This window comes from Nelusetta ayraudi, unplaced genomic scaffold (assembly GCF_046127955.1).
Source record: "Nelusetta ayraudi isolate G7.1 ecotype Tasmania unplaced genomic scaffold, CSIRO-AGI_Nayr_v1 ptg000019l, whole genome shotgun sequence".
Lineage (NCBI taxonomy): Eukaryota > Metazoa > Chordata > Actinopteri > Tetraodontiformes > Monacanthidae > Nelusetta > Nelusetta ayraudi.
Window position 1 is genome coordinate 9,325,551 of NW_027466069.1, and position 18,382 is coordinate 9,343,932.

At 45.8% G+C, this 18,382-nt stretch overlaps 2 protein-coding genes across 15 annotated transcripts in view; one reads left to right on the top strand and one right to left on the bottom strand.

The window, feature by feature from the left end:
• Positions 1-9,179: 9,179 nt before the first annotated feature.
• LOC142888593 (rhodopsin) lies at positions 9,180-11,147 on the top strand. The gene has a single exon (XM_076027047.1). It carries the CDS (start codon positions 9,741-9,743, stop codon positions 10,800-10,802), a length of 1,062 nt encoding a protein of 353 aa, XP_075883162.1. The 5' UTR covers positions 9,180-9,740; the 3' UTR covers positions 10,803-11,147.
• Positions 11,148-12,063: 916 nt separating this feature from the next.
• The window catches only part of LOC142888594 (membrane-associated guanylate kinase, WW and PDZ domain-containing protein 1-like), a 79,636-nt gene continuing 73,317 nt past the window's right edge, over positions 12,064-18,382 (bottom strand). For 12 of the 14 annotated variants that reach the window (XM_076027061.1, XM_076027051.1, XM_076027055.1 and 9 more), the window contains 3 exons: positions 17,698-17,841; positions 17,393-17,531; positions 12,064-15,440 (listed from right to left, as the gene is read on the bottom strand). In XM_076027061.1, the coding sequence (XP_075883176.1) occupies positions 14,308-15,440; positions 17,393-17,531; positions 17,698-17,841 (1,416 nt within the window). In that variant the 3' untranslated portion in view covers positions 12,064-14,307. Of the gene's footprint in view, positions 15,441-16,750; positions 16,843-17,392; positions 17,532-17,697; positions 17,842-18,382 lie in introns of all 14 variants that reach the window. The other 2 variants (XM_076027062.1, XM_076027060.1) reach the window with 1 other exon arrangement.

The following is an 18,382-nucleotide window of genomic DNA, read 5'->3' on the forward strand; positions in this document are numbered from 1 at the left end:
ACACCAGATGTGATAGATGTAAATGGAGGAAGTGCAGCTGCAGGGAGAAGACCAGTGGCGCTGGTGTCGGAGTGGAATAACAGCCCTGTCCCTGCTCCTGTGGCTGCACTTAGCTGGCAGGTGGGGATTATGGAGGCTTATTGTTTATAATGGGCAGACATGGAAAATAAAACATTAGTAATATCAGAGTAATTATTATTATTGTAATTTTTTTTTGCCAAGCAGAATTTTTTCTCAACCACTTCACTTCACTGACCAGTCACTGTCAGCTACTCAGCAGGAGGAAGTCCGGAGACTTTTTACATTGACAAAGTTACACATCCTTCGTCGGTAGTGCAGTGTCCAGATACCAGACTTATTGCACTACACTAAACCTACAGTACACTACACTGTACTGCATGTTCACCACGCTGGCATACTGCAGTACACCTTCAGTACACCTTTCGGCTCTACATCGCAGGGCAAAAAGCCATTTCAACGTTGCTTAATGATCATTTCATTCAAAGTCGGGTGTAATGGCTGTTAATGCCTGAGCGGCTGTCACCACCGCCGGGAGCCACTTAAGTGATGTTAAATCCTTTCACACAGATTGCTAAAATAGGAGCACCTCGGAGACCTCTACCAGTGTATAGCAAAGACGTGCGCGCGTGCACACATGGGCACGCGCAAAGCTCATAGGAGTGTTGAAGCGAAGGGGAAGCTGCGATGCTACATCCCACACAGCGATGATTGTGGTTGCTGGTAATTATCGGTAAGAGGCGAGGATCTCATGGACACACAGGAGTGATTGTTCAGATTAGATAAAGTAATCTTAATTTAGTTAACAAATGAGCTCCCTTTAATGAACGTAATTAACGGAGCGGTGCATTATCTGCCGGACCGTGGCGTTAATTGGTCCGTCTCCGTGTGTTGCGGTGTCGGAGCGTAAAGAGTTTGTGGCCGCTGTGTTTTTAAAAAAAAGGCTTGATTAAAAAGCTGAACATTTTAATCGCACAGTGTGAAATAGTGTTTTAAAAGTTTTTTTTTTTTCTTCTTCTTTATTGATTCCCACTTTAAAAAAAAAAAAAAAAATATCGATGTGAGATCCTGCGTCTGATATCTCCAGCAGGTTTCATCTAGGTAGTTCGAGGCCGGCGTGGTGCGACGCACATTCATCCCCAACTCGTCAGCAAGAGAGACGGAGCTTAGCGGCTCGATCTGAAGTCCTGGCACCCCTCATGCTTGACGGGCTTCAATACTTTTTTCAAAAAAATCGAACCATGTCTGCTCACGACATGTTCATGTTTGTATTTGTGAGTGAGTTGGGAAGTTGCATTGCGGTTATTGTCACAAAAATAATGGGAAAATATATCATTAGACTTCTTTTACTGTGCAAGGCTTTGCATCAGATGCACATGATCATTCTCTTGATTTTTGGGATTTTTTTTTTTTATTTCTGCGTGAAAATACCAGAAGGACCCCGGCAACAGCTGTGCGCTGCTTTCAACCTCCCGTTTTGATTTGCTTCACGGCACCTTTGCTGTGTTCCTCTGCCAAACCCCTCTGATCCGCACCGTCTTGAAACGCGCTCCTCCGTCTCTGCCGCCGTGTTTGCCGTCGCATTTGGCGAAACCAAACAAGACGGGAAAAAGACTGGCTGAACACATTGCGCAGGCCCGCCGCCGATCACCACGCGCGTGCGAGGGCTTCGGTCTGAGGCAAGATATGAAAGGCTGACGGCGTCAGGAGGGATCATACGGTGGCTGTCTGGAATATTGAACTGGGCAGACGGGGTTGTTGGCGAGACCTTGGGCCCCCCAGAGACACGACGAGGACACTGTCTGGCAATGAACTGCAATAGGCTGCGAATTCACCAGACGCCGAGGAAGCTCTGTTGTCGATATGAGCTTGGAGCTTCTCTTTTTCTTCTTTTTTGCCAGCAGCTTGTGATGATGAGCGACAGGGAGCTTAAACTGTGCATCTGCAGAATCACAGCGACTGGGCGCAGGGGTCGCGGACGGCAGCGCCTCATCACAGGGCTGTTTTTGCAGGCACCAACGAAATACAGGATGATCATGCTGACATTTAGGGTTATTCACTTGTCTTCTAAGCCTTTGGCAGGGATTACCGACGGGTCTATCCTATTTTGGGCAACATTATTTAAGAGGAATTATCTGCTATTGGTTGCGTCGTTAAGCACACGAGTGGGACGGGGCTTTAGTGGCACGACTGTGTGTGTCAATAATGTGCGAGCTGGGAAGAGGGGAATCAGCCTACTGGTGTGTGGTGTACCTTATTTATTTCTTTACTTCTTTCTTTATTTATATTTTTACGCCTTTAAACCGTAATAGATGAAACCTTTTAATGACAGTCGTTCGCAGCCATGGAAAAACGCGAGGTGCTCCGTAACTATAGAAACTCAGCAGGAAATGTATTCAAGGCGCAGACAGATGCACGTAGATAAACAATAAATAAACAATTCCAATTGGAGCGCCCTTGGACACACACACACACACACACACTCGCTATTGTTTTTCCCCTTGCCTGATGCAATGGGCTGCAGCTGTTGATCAGCTGCGTGGTTAACGCAGGACAAACAACGAGTCTCGCCCGGCGGGCAGCGTACCTGCTTCAGCCCGCGTAAACATTTTGTAGTCCCGTCTGCTGCCGACGTGCAGAAGGAGTTAATAATTAAAGAACATTTGCGTCAGAGGACCCCCGGACCATTTATAGCTACAAATGGCTTTTTATTTGTATTCGATGGCTGGGGGGCGGGGGGGATGATGCTCCTCGGCACTGAAGCGGCAAGACGATGCAGATGGTAACGGAACAGGACAGGAGATATGGCATATGCATAATGCACAAGGGAAGGAATGCCAATGGATGTATGATTAATACGAAACCAAAAACATGTGACAGGAGGTTCAGGCTGAGGGGGCGTGACTGCCAAGTGTGTAACCAGACAGCAGTGGCAAAGACCCGCAAGGCGTCAGCTACCAGACAGTCGGGATGACCCCATTGACTTTCCACGGCTGATAATTTTTGTCTGTTTATTTTAATTTGCGGTCATATTTCCAGCAGGATGTGTCACTTTTTTTTTGTTGATGTAAATCATTATTTGAGATCATAAAAACGTGCACTTGTGCACTTACACACACAGGTTATACACACACACCGGCCGCTGCAATAAATGTGCTTTCACATTTTTGTCATGAAATGCAACTTCAGTGTTTTGAAATGTAATCTGTGGATTTCTTGTTGGTTTTAAGGTCTTGATACAAACAAGTGAGTTTTGGATTGATGTTCTTACGACATTCCCACAGGCCACAATGACTGTTTTAGTGTTTGTAGGTGGCGCTAGAGAGCAAATACTGTTTCTGGCTCAGTTTCTGTTTTATAAAAATAATAATGATAATAATAATAATAATAATAATAATAAGAGGATAGGAAGAGGAAATAACAGACATCCTTTATGGTCTGGGTCTTTACAAGCTGGCTCCAGGCTCGGCTGCCTCGATCCCTCGTAAATCTGCGAGAGCGCCACTCTGGAGGAATGCTTATTCCTCTGCTTCCTTTCATGAGCTACTGCTGAAAATGAACACCAAAACTGTCCTCTCCATGTGTTACGTGGGAACAGAAGATGGCTCGTTAATTTGTGCCTTCACCTCCACACCTACATTCTGCAGGTCACGATGACGAAGTCTCATGATTCCGATGCTCGGCTAGTTTCTCAGCCGTCCGGTTGCCATGCCTGCTATCAGACCCACTCACATAAATTCAGCGAACGGACTGGAGGCCCTGTGATCCCGCAGATACTGCAGGGTTATCTTGCTAACTAGAAGACTTCAATCGATAGCCAGGCTGTGGCTGATTCTGCCCAAATGAAACTGTCAGACTTTCCAGCCACAAGACGAGTGCCAGCGTGTTTCATAACAGTGAATTAGCACAAACACAAAATTCATCCTGAGCCTGCAAAATGAAAATACTGCCTCACTGTAACTATAATGGGAATAGTAGGCAGGCAGAAGGAGCTTTACCAGTCATGCGTGAATACAAATTTTCTCAAAACTCCTGATGATCTTGTAGACGACTACCGCAGTGGCACAATCAATTACTGTTCCACTCACGAGGGACACAAACACACTTTAATTATTTATATTTATGCATCGACACAGATTAGCAACGGGCCGCTTCAAACGCTCTCCGGCTTGCATATTATTCACGCTCGCCACTTGACAAAGACCCAATTTCTTTTGACCTGTGATGTCTTCAAAAAACGCTTCGGCAATCGGCGTCATCGCCCTTTTAAGCTGCGTCCCTCTGATCAAGGCTACACAATAAACCATCTGGCAAAACACCGTCCACAAGAATAGCTGTTGTTGAGTCCATCGTGCTTCAATAAAAGCACCCAAACACATCGACGTAGCCTGCCGTTTGTAAAATATTGATCCCGGTGAATCAGTCTGCGACGACTCTGTTCAAATGGGTTCAAATCGGCCCAATCCAAGATGCTAAATTGTTTTTCTTGCCCAAAGTGTATTTTTTTCCCCTTTTGAATTTCTCTAAGAGAGCATCACGCGTGCATCAACGGCGTTAAATGAAAAAAAAACATGTCCAACTGTTGTTGTGCATCTTGCATTTGCTACGCAGTAGGATGCCAGTGCGTGATGGCAGTGTTAGGTGCATCTGTTGTAATAACAGAGTCTAAATATAGTAAAAGATGGTGCACAAGATGCTTGTTCACAGAGCCCTGCTGCTGTCACGAGTGAGGACGTTGGGGGGTGGGGGGGTGAGGGGTCTTTGAATGTTCTTTAACGTTCCAGTGGACTGACTGATAACGTGAAGCCAGAGTCCAGTCCTGACCGGGCCGCTCGCTCCTCATCCTGCCGTGCACCGGGTTACAATCTCAAATATGCGTTTTGCATCTGAAAGGTATGATAAAAGGGTTTCGGAGAGGCCTGATGAATATGTGCAGCTTTGAGGTTGGTTGTTGCGAGAGATGGTTGTGCAGATGAGAGCGTGGGAGGTGTCGTGTGTGAATATGTGTATCTGAAAGTGTTCTCTGGTGGCGGCGGCAGCTCACATTTGTGTGCGCGGCCGAGCTAGTCAATCTGGGGGGGGGATTCTTCTCTCTGCACCCTCACACGTTTCGTAAGCTTGCAAGGAGTGAGAGCCCGGCTCAGCCCAGATCATTTGGTCCCCGACTCCTTCCCTCGCAACGAGTCTGTGTGCGTTTGCGAGGACATCGCTCAGCGCACGCTCCACGGAACTGCGGCGCGTGCGCGGCGAATTCATCACCCTTAGCAACCGGTCGATTGAAAGATGATGAATCATGCCAAAGACTTCTAATTTCTTTGCAGTTGTCAAACATGAACAATGGGCGGTGGGATTGAGTCACATGAACGTCTCCGCGGAGAGGGTTGCTGGGCGCGTGCGTACGGCGCTTGCGCCAAGTAAAACTTAAAAGAGGTCGAGTCAAGGCTAGCGAGCGCGAGGCTATCGTGATACAGTGAGGCTTCCTGCCTGCAGTCCGTATCTCTGACCAGCCAGCAGCCACAGGGGAACACTGCTAGCACCTCATTAGCTTGCTGATCGTCTCAGAATTATTTTATTTCATGAAGCAACTGAGTGGTTCATCATCTTCAAGGGGAGAAATATCAAATCACAGACCAAAAAAAAAAAAAAAACCCAAAACACTGCAAATCACCTTTTCTTTTGCTTTCTTCCTTTTAAAACAAACAAACAAACAAATAAATAAATAAATAAAGCAATCCTGTAAACACCAGGATGGCAAATAAGCAGTGCCTGGTTGTAAACATTCCAGATGAGTGTGTTTGCTGTTGATGCAGTATAATTTGATTTCCTGCAATTCTCCAGTGAGTGGAGCTCCAATAACACCTCACCACATTTTTTTTTTTTTGGGGGGGCGGGGGGGGCGCTGACTGAACCTGGATGCTGTTCCTGACAAATAGCACTCACTGAGCAGAGGCCTGAGTCTGATTGGCCCATTGTGACATACATTACGGCCTGCTGACACGTAACAAGAGCAGTGATTTTTGGAGGCGGTCGCATCAGCCTGGTTAAAGAAACGTGGACGTGCACGAGCTGTGCACAGCATCGGGGCTGGAGAAAGCCTCTGCAGCTCTGTGCAAAAAAACCCCCCAAAAAAACAATATTATAAATGAATCAGCTCGGCAGCTCGGAAGCTGCCGAGTCACCAGAATATTGTTAATAAATCAGCTACGAGATTGCCTCAGTTGATTGCCGTAGAATCAGTAATGGGAACATGCCACATGAAGCAGTGCAGTGAAGCTGAAGAGCTCCCACTGCTGGTACGCATGTGAAGAGTGAAGAGTGCTCAAGAGTCGTCAACAACAACAGTTAGGAATGCAGCCTATCTGCTTTTACTCCCCCAAGGCTGGTGATGGTTGGTGTGCATACGTGACCCACCGTACTGACTCTTTGATTATCGCAACAGTCACCAACCTGGTATTTAAAAAAAAAAAAAATTATGAAGGTTTTGCCTTTAAATGACTCTGGATGTCCAATGCTTTGGCTCCTCAATTGCTCCCACGCAGCCATAAACAAGACAAAACATCGAAAAGTGAAGCAACACAAAGGAAATCTCATCGCAAGTTGAAACTGTAATACTGCCAAGAGCTGAAACTGTTCTGGAGAAGGTGTGTGAATGCAAAGCAGTGTGCGTGTATGCATCATCACCACTGCCTGACCGCAGATGGCGTGTTGCGTAGTGGTCTCTGGCACCATCTATAGATGAGGGATTGTAGGTTCCCCCTTTGTTTTTTATTTGTGCCACTGAAAAATTGCACAGATGGGGAATCCAAGGCCATTCTTTTGACAAAATATTCTCCCCAAAAAATATTTAAAAAATAATAAATAGATGACGACTGTGAATTCAGGGAAATCAAGTTGCAATAGCAACTTTAAGTATGTGTAGGATATAAAAACAATGCATTCACTGCATCGAGTGCACCTCAACCTCACCCAGAAAAGCGTGAATGTTCAAACTGAATCGCGATGTCTTCCACAGCAACTCGTGTTCACTTTTGTATTTATTTATTTATTTGTCTTTTTTTTTTTTTTTTTTTTTTTTCTGTTATGGGCCCGATGATGTATTAACCTCCGTGTGAAATGTTTGTGGGGGCTGGTGGCGTGGAATGTGCCATGTCCCGGTCACAGTGTTCCCTCCTCTCTACCGGTCACTCAGCAAGAGAGTTCCTGTGGGCAGAGTGACAGAGCATCACACTCTGCCCACTCACTTGTACTGCAAAATCTACAGTCATCTTCATCTGAGCCTGGGGAGCGAGGGGGGGGTGTCTGAAGTAAGTCAGTTAAGACTTTGCTATAGCAGAAACAACTCGACTGAAACACTTATAACCTGAATATTGGCCAGTTAAAGAAAGTCCACTGAGTGGTGGGTGGCGACTGTTTTAACAAACGAGAAACCAACAGGTTCCTGTTTGGTGTTGGAACTAAATGAGGAAAAACACACAAACAAACAAACAAACAAAAAACCAATTCAGTAAGTAGAGGGTGGATAGCATTAAGAGTTTGGCTGGAGTTACAGGGGAGCTAAGCAGAGTTTGACTTAGAAGAATGTTGAGATGTTTAGTGGTGTCTCTGAGAGAGAAATTCTGGATTGAAATACTGTGTTGTTATTTGCCTGTTAATATTCCATTAATGAACTGACATTATCTATCTACCTATCTAGATAGCTTGCCAGCTAGCTAGCTATCTTCCGTCATGGTTATGGCCATGAAAAGGAAATGAGAGCAGTTCTAAGTGTGATAATTTAGTCTTCCTGAAGAGGGCAGCAGCATATTTCTGGAGCAGAGCTGTGAAGACGATAAAGCAGCAACACGATCTTCTTCCAGATCCTGTAACTCCTCTGCAGCACAGGGTTCAGCTTGGTGTGTCTACAGGTTGTGGACGTGGTCTTTGTAACTGTCGGCGTTTTGCGTTAAGGATTTAGATTTCTTTTGTTTATTGCTTTTACCTTTCAAAAAATATGGCATAATGTTGGGCCACTGGAGCACAACAGTTTGTGTGTCTGTGTTCGCCTCCTAATGTCCCTTGATTCTGTGCCCACACGCACATGCACAAAACATACCCACATATGCACACATATGCATACCTGGCGTGATAAGCGTGATCTCTACACCGGTATTTTGATGTTTATTGAGGAATTTCATAGGATGTTGTTTCTACAGCACGGCTTCAGCTTCACAAGAAGAAGAGTGATGGTACATTAAAAAAAAAAACACACAATTGTTAATTTTGTATATATTAACAGATATGTGTGCAAATATTTACTGGAAAAACTGCTGTAACTAGAGCAGGCCATTGCAACGTTAATCCACGAGGGCCTGTGAGAGTAACACGCCCATAAGCCCCAAATCTCTTTAATACAACACCCATTAGGAAAGTGCTGAGCTCTTTACCAACAGCTAAGATGGCTCACCACTCAGCAGCACCAACATGGCTTGGGCCGCACTCGGTATTGCACCTGAACCTGGCCCTCATGTGTATGGTGATTGTGGACAAGAGACGTGGACACGTATAGAATGTTCTACTGTGTGTGTGTGTGTGTGTGTGTGTGTGTGTGTGTGTGTGTGTGTGTGTGTGCGTGTGTGCGTGTGTGCGTGTGTGCGTGTGTGTGTGCATATATATCTTCCATTTATCATTCACTCATTTGGAATTTCATAGTTTCTTTGTATTCTGTAAAACAAAACGGAATACGTTTCAAGACACAATATGAAGTAAATGTTAATTAAAAAAAAGGTGTCAAAAATATGAAAAGGCCAGCAGCACTCAAGTGTCCACCCAAAAACAACATTTATTTTCCTCACTGGCAGGCACCGGACCAACAAACGCAGATGCGTTTTCGACTCAGAGGTTAAACTGTCATATATTTTTTGACAGTTTAACCTGGGCCTTGCACCTCTTGTTTGTTTTGAGTTTTAGAGAGTGCTCATTTTCCAACATCATAAATCAGAGCAACAGAAAACAGATTTACATATATATGTATATGCTAAGGAAAGAAAATGCCTTTCTCTGATATGTCTTTTACATTTTACCACCACTCGCCACTGTATGGAGAGTCAGAAGAGAATTTGGTAGATGAATTGATAATAGAAGTAACCCTGTTGCAGCTGTGCCAGCAGCCAAATTACTCATGTAATGTCGTGTTTTACGTTGCGCAGTATTCATACTGTGTAGTCAGGAGACTGTAGGCGTTACTGCTACTTACTGAAGTAGTTTTCAAATGGCAGGAAGCAATCGCGAGCATGCAAAGAGGTCAAATAAATGTTCTTCACATTCTCTTTTTCACGTGGGCAGCACTGGCCAAATGTCCTGGGGAGGGTGGAAGAAATAATTTGAAAGCGCTTTGGCAAATTTCACCGCGATACTTTTTTCAAAATGGCAGGTCATTCACAAAACTTAGATATCTCCAGGGTGTTGAAGTGAATAGACTGTTGATTTCTATCTTTATAATGGACATGAACAGGTGTAACCTTAATATCTTGATGAGTGATCAGTTATGTTTGCAGTGGTGGCTGGATTACATATTAACCGTGTCCTAAATCACTTTGTGCTGACGGATTTGGAAAGTGATAATCCCAGGTGCGCCTTTAAAAGCCCCACCTGTGTTCCCGTGTAGCAAGGTCCCCCTCTATCACTCTCTTCACCAGCCAAAGGAACTACCACCGAAGGGCTGATACCGACCGCAAGCCGCAACCATGAACGGCACAGAGGGACCATATTTTTACATCCCTATGCTCAACACCACGGGAATCGTCCGGAGTCCTTATGATTACCCGCAGTACTACCTTGTCAGCCCGGCGGCTTACGCCGCCCTGGGCGCCTACATGTTTTTTCTCATCCTGGTCGGCTTCCCCGTCAACTTCCTCACCCTCTATGTCACCATTGAACACAAGAAGCTGCGGACCCCTCTAAACTACATCCTGCTCAACCTCGCTGTGGCTAACCTCTTCATGGTGTTCGGAGGATTCACCACGACGATGTACACCTCCATGCACGGCTACTTTGTTCTCGGACGTCTCGGCTGCAACCTGGAAGGATTCTTCGCCACCCTGGGCGGTGAGATAGCGCTCTGGTCGCTGGTCGTTCTGGCCATTGAGAGATGGGTGGTCGTCTGCAAGCCCATCAGCAACTTCCGCTTCGGGGAGAACCACGCCATCATGGGCCTCTCCTTTTGCTGGTTCATGGCCGCGGCATGCGCCGTGCCACCTCTCGTCGGCTGGTCCCGTTACATCCCCGAGGGCATGCAGTGCTCATGCGGAGTCGACTACTACACACGTGCCGAGGGATTCAACAACGAGTCCTTTGTCATCTACATGTTCGTCTGCCACTTCCTCACCCCGCTGACCATCGTGTTCTTCTGCTACGGCCGCCTGCTCTGCGCTGTGAAGGAAGCTGCCGCCGCCCAGCAGGAGTCTGAGACCACCCAGAGGGCTGAGAGGGAAGTCACCCGCATGGTGGTGATCATGGTCATCGGCTTCCTGGTATGCTGGTTGCCCTACGCCAGCGTGGCCTGGTGGATTTTCACACACCAGGGTTCCGAGTTTGGACCAGTCTTCATGACCATCCCAGCCTTCTTTGCCAAGAGCTCCGCCATCTACAACCCAATGATCTACATCTGCATGAACAAGCAGTTCCGCAACTGCATGATCACCACCATGTGCTGCGGCAAGAACCCCTTTGAGGAGGAGGAAGGCGCATCCACCGCATCCAAGACCGAGGCCTCCTCTGTTTCCTCCAGCTCCGTGTCTCCCGCATAAAAGGCTTGTCTGCGAGGGCACCACTATCCAGTATCCAAGAAGACGACTCCTGCGCCTCCCGGGACACGACTGAAGGCTAATGTCGGCAGAAACAACTTCCTCTCTTTCTTTTTTTTTTGTATTTTAACAAACGAGTTGGTTCAACCTAAAGACAGTCACAGGAAAAGTCAGCCCATTACAGTGATTTTCCTGTATGTACAGAATATCCAACTTTATTATCTGTGATATTTTTCCTCAGAAGGAAGGAAAAATGTTTATCTTTCACAGTTGGATCCTACTGGCTTACTTTCGAATGTAGTCGCATGTAATCAAAGCAACGTAAAATAAATGGCACTTTGCAAATTGCTTAATCTGTTATGTTTTACTTGCAGTATGGGTGAGGAAGTCTATATGTATGTAGTATATCTAATCAAATGAGTAAATGTTAATGAATTATTCGGACTGTTTGTCATGAATAAATTCCTTCCACCGAGCTTTAACTTTGAGTGACTTGGTGTCAGTCTACTGCTACACTTCTACACTAACCAAGCCAGAAAAATGCCGAGACTTAGAAGAGTATTTGATTATCTTTTGAATCGTTAACCTCAGGGTCACTGTACACTCACATCAATGACAGGTCACCTTGGATTTAGATTTTGGCCAACCTGGGGATTATCAACGGGGTTTATAATCTGGAGAGATTAATGCATATCTTTCACCACTATTAATCACATTAGGAAAAGGTTAACCTTGACAGAGAGCTAATGGATAAAACATAACTGAGCTACCAGGAGACATCTTGCATCCAAGTTGTGTTTCTCATTTAAACCAGTCTGTTGACCCGACAAAGCCTGTTAAGTGGGTGAAATATGTAGTGAACGAGATCTCATTCATCATATGTGTAAGCAAATTGTGCACTTCCTGTATTCTTTCAGTAAAGGTTGTGTAAATTGTGGCCCTTGGTGACACAAACATTTTGTTTGACGACTCTAGGACATCCCATAATGGCAATGGCATCCATTTATGTCTATGCTGCAGGCAGGACCTGCAGCTGCTGCGTCATGTCTCCCCCCGGATCAATATTAGAGGCTCGCAGTGAGCATTGTTTTGAAACTTTGTTAACAAACACTAACGGGCTCATTTCTGTGTGAAAACTAAAACGAGTCATAGCTTTGTTTAGCGGAGGTCATGCAGGCAACTAGCCAACATTTGTGGTGAGTGAATGAAGGGACAGGAAAGCGGAGGCCGTTAAAGAACAACTTTGCAGAAATACAGAAATCTGTTTAAATTTGTATGGAAAACTTTATTTGATAATAAAAATAGCATTCACAGACTTTTTTGATAGCTACATATACATTGTAATCCATCTGAAGGAAAGAAGCTAGTCCACATCTACTTTTACTTAGACTAATGTTATGTATAGCTTCATGGGTCAAATAAAGCTATGAACAATGTAGTATTTATATATGCATAGATTTATAAAAAACAAAAAAAACAAAACAAAAAACAAAAAGAGAGAGATTGGCCCATATACATGTACTGCTTTTTATCAACACAGAGACAGCATTATGTTCGGAGCACATGGCAAGAACTAATGCTTTTGAAGAACACAGACTGCATACAAGTGCTTTATAATACAAAGGCAGGCTAACCATCGAGAGAGATTCAAACCATCAAACAGTTATTAATTGACCAAATACAGTCGTTCGTTTCAAAATGTCTTTACATACCTGATCCAGAGTAAATCAACATATTTCTCATAAATCATCAGGTCCATTTTTAGAGATATAAACACAATATCACATTCCTCACTGCTGAGGTGTTCATAAATTTCTCTTTTGTACAAAGGCAACATTTTTATTCCTTGACAGGTTCCTAATAGTTACTTTTGAAAAAAAAAAACTAAACAAAACAAAATCTTTACAGTTGATGGCCAACGGGTGTTTTTTTTTTTCTTCTTTTTTTTTTTTCCTTAATTTTTTATTTATTTTTTTTTACAGTACCATGGCGACAACAGTTATCAAACAATGCATTTGTTGTGGGTTATCCAATATAAGTTGAGTTCTCTAATGAAACATAAAAACGGAGAATACACACACATAACACACTTTAAAGCAGCAGTCAGACTCCAGTGGCGTGACAGCATGGCTCAGCATGGCAGATTGGTCATTTTCTGTACGGAAACTCTCCACATACAGCATCACCAACACTTAAAACCACATCAGCTCTTAGTGTCAGAACCCGGGAGGTGGTCAGTGGGGGGTATCGCAACATGACAGCAGGACTAACAATGACTGTGGTATTCCAGTGCATGTTTCTCAACCATTATTCTCATTTAGACCCATCACAAAAAGTGGTTGAACGACATTTAGATGTGCACATGCATCTTGCACAGGGACCATTTACACTTTAAAAAAAAAATCAATTCAATTCAAGTTATTTTTCTTGCAGCTTCTGGCAGCTACTCGGGTATAAATTAGTGTCCGAAATTGAGATTTTCATGAACACACAGTTTTCTGTGATAAAGAATCAATCAGTTTTTGCCAGTATTTTAGGGGCAGTTGTCTTCCTTTCCATCAACCTTGTACATTTTAAGAAACAAATATACCGGTGCAGTCGATATTATTATTATTATTATTGTGAGACCGCTGCATGGGAGAACCGTGAAAAACCATTTCCAATAATCACAAGTGATCTCTCTCTCTTAAATTCAGTTAGACGTGGTTTTAATGATGCAAAGGACGGTGAACTGACACACACTTCAAGGATGCTCTAATCATTTCAAAACATGCTTCTCCCATATACAGGGTGCATCTCCAGCTTGTTCAATAAAAAACAAAACAAAAGAAAACCAACTTGGTCAAGATATGTGCCAAATTCAGAAAATAAAATAAATGTGGAAAAAAAAAATCCCAAATCATCATCGTTTACCTTAAAATTTCCTATTTAAATCTTGGCGTAACTCCAGAGAGGCTCCCATAGTTCTTGTGAACCACCAGTGTCTTGTGCTATAGTTTGTCCAGTAATGCATTCCGAGATGGAAAAGACATCTAAAAACAAGTTGAAAACAAGCCTAGAAGTCACCACGACCTGAAGAATGTTTCATACCTCTGAGGGAACAAATATTTAGATTTCAGCAAATGCCTACAAAAGCAATATCACTGATTTTCATATGCAGGCACGTACAATACCTTAACTATAATACAACGACGTCTGGTATGATCAAAATTATAAACTTTAACGATGGAGGTAAAAAAAAAAATAAAAAAAAAAAACCAACCCAAAAAACAAAACAGCCAGTGTGAACTTGATAGATGGATTGCACTCCTGCTGTTTCATGAATTACTGGATAGGATCACAAGCGGTCGAGTCAGTTAAAATCAACCAGTAAACCAGTCCACCGGATAAAGCGCAAAGAGTCTGTATCCTCGGAAAATTCCAATTCCAGTGTATTGTACATGAGTTTTGCACGGGTTAGAGGAGGGAGTGGCGGGGACTGGGGACGGGAGAGGTCTCGGCTCTGAGGTCAGATGCTGAGGTCCTTCGGGCTCTCTTTGTACAGCCTCCTCTTGGGCTCAGGCAGCTGGTTGGCGCCGTGGCCCATCGCCGCGTTGTTGTTGCACGCGGCGTTGTTCTTCATCATGCCGTAGTAGTCCTTCAGCCTGCTCGCTCCCGCATAGTTCAGCTCGTCCCGGCTGTAGTTGCTGTCGGGGGAAGAGTCCCGCTCGGCTCGGTAGCGCCTCTCCGGTGTCCCGTTGGTCCGGTACCGGTCGTCCCTCCGCTCCGGGGACGAGTCCCTCAGGAGGTTGCCGTTCTTGGCGGCCCTGTCGTGCACGCGGCCCCGGGGAAGGGACGACAAGGAGGAGGAGGAGGAGTCCCCGTTGTTGTTGTAGTTGTTGGTGGTGGCGGCGGCGGCGGTGGCGGCGGCGCGCTCCGGGGTCGCCGCCTCTCGGGCTCTCCCGGGCGTGTGTGAGTCCATGAGGAGCCGCCGCTCGTAGAGGCCGCGCTCGGGGGTGACGGCCAGGAACCCGCCGTCGTCGTCGCCGCCGCCGCCTCCGCGCTCCCTCTCGGGCGTGCGCTCGCGGTGGGCTCGCTCCGCCCGCCGGTCCATGGACTTGGCTCGCCGCCGGTCGGGGGACGAGCCCCGCTTGCGGGTCGGCGAGTGGTCCAGGGAGCCTCGGCGCTGCCGACGGAACTTCTCGTCCAAAATGGAACTGCTCGAGAGCTCTCGCCCTCGCAGTTTCTCGGCGGCAGCCGCCTTTTTCCCCGAGCTGTCCTTCCTCAGAGTCTTGAGCAGTTTGGAGATGCCGCTCTCCGAGTCGGATTTCTTGACCTTGCGGCCGCGGCCCTTCTTGTTGCCGCCGTGATCTGGAGAGTGCTGCTGAGTAGGGGGACTCTGACTGTGATTTTTGTTCCAGGTGAGATGATGGTGGGGGTTAAATTGCTGGCCTTGGTAGTCCACGTGATCGAACCCAGCCTTGTCCCTGTTCCGGTACCCGTCTCGGCCACGCGCAGCCTCCTCCTGCCATGATGGTTTGTGAAGGTCTGGTGGATAACTGGACTCCAATGAGGTGTGGTATCTGCTGTTCGGCGGCAGTGTTCTCACTTCCGGAGTGTTTTGTGCCCCGGGTGTGGAAGGGTGCCCGTCATTGCTGCCGTCTGCAGGAGAAAAGGAAATGAAAGACTGTTGACAAGGCTTCCTTTTCTGGATGAGTGAAGGAGCACTGGTGCTTCAGTGGGTCAGGACGTCAGTAGACGTCAGGTGATATGTTTGGCTTGAAGGAGCTTCTGCGCTCATTTGTCATGCGGAATTGTGGTCTTGCCAATGTTTCCTATACATACACTGCTCACCAAAAGTTAGCGATAGTAGATAGATAGCGTGTGACACTTGAGGAAAAGTGCAAAAGGTTCACGCCACAGTGATGTTGTGTCATGAAATGATGGGCTTTTAAGTGGAAGGATGCAAATCTAAGGTCTTCTTCATCTCAAACGATTTATTGACTCAAAAGCTAGCAACACTGGTGTGTAAACCACGACCAAAGAAATTATGTATAACTTGTCATGTGACCTATTTATTAGTCGTCAACTTGCTCTGATGGTGTTAAAATGTGAACGGCATGATGATGAAATGGACTGTTTAAAAGTCAAATGTCACCAATCCAGAATATTCAGTGGTCGATTAATTTGCAGTTAATTGCCTTGATAGAGAAGAGCAGGTTATGAAATAAGTACTGAACAGTTGGACATTCGAAAGTTCAGAGAAGGTCAAATCATCAGCAAAGCCCAACGGCACTGACTTTTGTGAGTAGCGTATGTACATACATGTATGTCCCCGGAGATGGTGAAGCTCTCGGACGTTTTAACATTTTATGCATCTTCAAACATCAAATAGCACTGAAGCGTCATTCTATCGACTGCGGGTTGGGACACGAGGTGATGTCAGCAACAACAGCAGGTGCAACAGGCGGTCGGGCAGTGTGGGGGCAGGGGGTTATCGACAACACAGCGGCACCCAGGAGACCATTCCAAACACAATGGTGAACAGCTCAATGAGCATCACTTTGGTAGAACAGACCAAAAAGCAAAACAGACAGTGTGTTTGGCTGCAGGTCGCCCAGATTAGACTTTGCTACGGCAGCAGCATGAGATGTAAAGAGGCCGGTAAAAAAAAAAAAATAAATGTCTGGTGTGAGGTTTGCAGGGTGGGGAAGTTGCTTTTATAAGTACCATTTAACAGAAGTTAAATTGTGAGATGTTTATTTCAGGCATGATACGACAAAGCATGCACAGTGCGTAAAAAAAAAACAACAACACCCGCACGCAAACACACACACACAGAGCGGGGCAGTCAGGTGGGGATGCGCTGAGAGGGTGGACAAAAATAAATGAATAAAAGGAGAATTCATGAAAGGGAAACGTGACTCGGGGGCGGTGGGGGGGGGACGGGGGACAGACTTTTGGCTACAAACCGTGGTCTGATTTTGGCCCATTAGGTAGAAACAGGGCTCTCCCATCTTGTCATTCCTCATTGTACCAACAGCGAGATGAGGAGCCATCATCGCTGGAGAGAGGAGGAAGAGCCCAGCAACAATAGAGAGAAAGAGGAGGAGGAGGAGGATAGACAGGAAGACAGAAATAAAACAGACAAGAGGCTGCTTTACAATGCATCAACACAGCGACTCTTTTTCCCTCCAAGATAAATTACATTTCCTGAAAAAAAAAAAAAAAAATTAAAAACAGTTGCTGAAAGGAAAAGAATAAAAAGAAGTGACGCCCAGTTAAACCAGGAAGTGATCCAAAAGAATTCTGAAAGTTGCGGAGGAGAATAAAGAGCAGCTGGGAGGCTGTTATCTTCTGTTCCGTTGGCTTCCTGTCGAGTCTGTCTTTGTCCCGACGATCACTTTATTAATCACTAACTTTCGGCGACTCAGTTTTCCTTCACGCGCTAATTAGCTTATTTATAAAAGAGTGTTGCAAGATTTATGGCAGGCTCCACAGCGTCGAGCGAAACCACTTATGGGATTTAAATATTAGATTTTTTTTATTTTTTTTATTTTTTTTGTATTTTCCACAGACAGGGAGTTAAGGGATCCAGCTGCATGGCTACCTACCGTATTCAGGGACCGAGCCGTCTCCCCGCTTGAGGACGAGCCTCGCTCTGCGACCGCCGTTCTTGATCAGCTCAATGGCACGTGAATGCTTCATGTTCTTTGTGCTCTCTCCATTTATCTCCAAGATCTCGTCTCCCACCTGCAACACACGCCGCACTATTTTTTTAGAGAGCGAGCCAGCTATGAAGTTTAATCAAAAGAATGGGGGGGGAAAGAAAAGGTGCACGTGACGAGAGACGGAGAGAAAGACGAGCCCCGCCCGCTCGCTCGCTCGTCGTCCCGGAAAAAAAAAAAAATTCTCGTACCCTCATCTTGCCGTTCCTGACGGCGGCGCCGTCCTCCGCCAGCCGCAGGACGTACAGGTCCATGTTGTACTCTCGCCCTCCCCTCAGGCTGAAGCCGAAACCTTTGCTGTCCCGCTCGAGGTCCACGGAGTAGAACTCTGCCTCCTGGGACGGGAAGGAGAGACGATGCCGATCAAGACGAAGTGGAAACCGAGGTCAAGGGGTCGAGTCCAAACTTCAGGACGAACTGTGCCGCGGCCCACAGCGCTGGCAGAATGTCCACGGCAGTGCGATACACTTGAAGGCATGCATAATTAATGCTACTCAAGGCTGCGGGACGCGGATCACTAAGCGAGGACGGCACAAGGGCACGACGAAGGGCACGACTACTGGCAAAACAGGGAGCGTCATCTGTTTGATGACATGTATTTAAGAACCAGAGCTTCACCTGAGTGACTGATGGACGAGCGAAAGGACGAATTAAATGCAACTTTACTTTCTGTCCATTTGACTGTTTCACATTTTTTTGTCACTTGAAATTTGCAAACCCGCCTGTATGAGGCAGCATCAGGAGTTGTTGTTACTGAAAGCACTCCCAAACTGACCAAAGTTATTTTCTAATCACTAGTAGAGTTGATTGTGTTTCAGGCCAGCTAATATCGAACGGTGAAAGTCTTTATACTTTCCATGCAAGCAATTGTGCGGC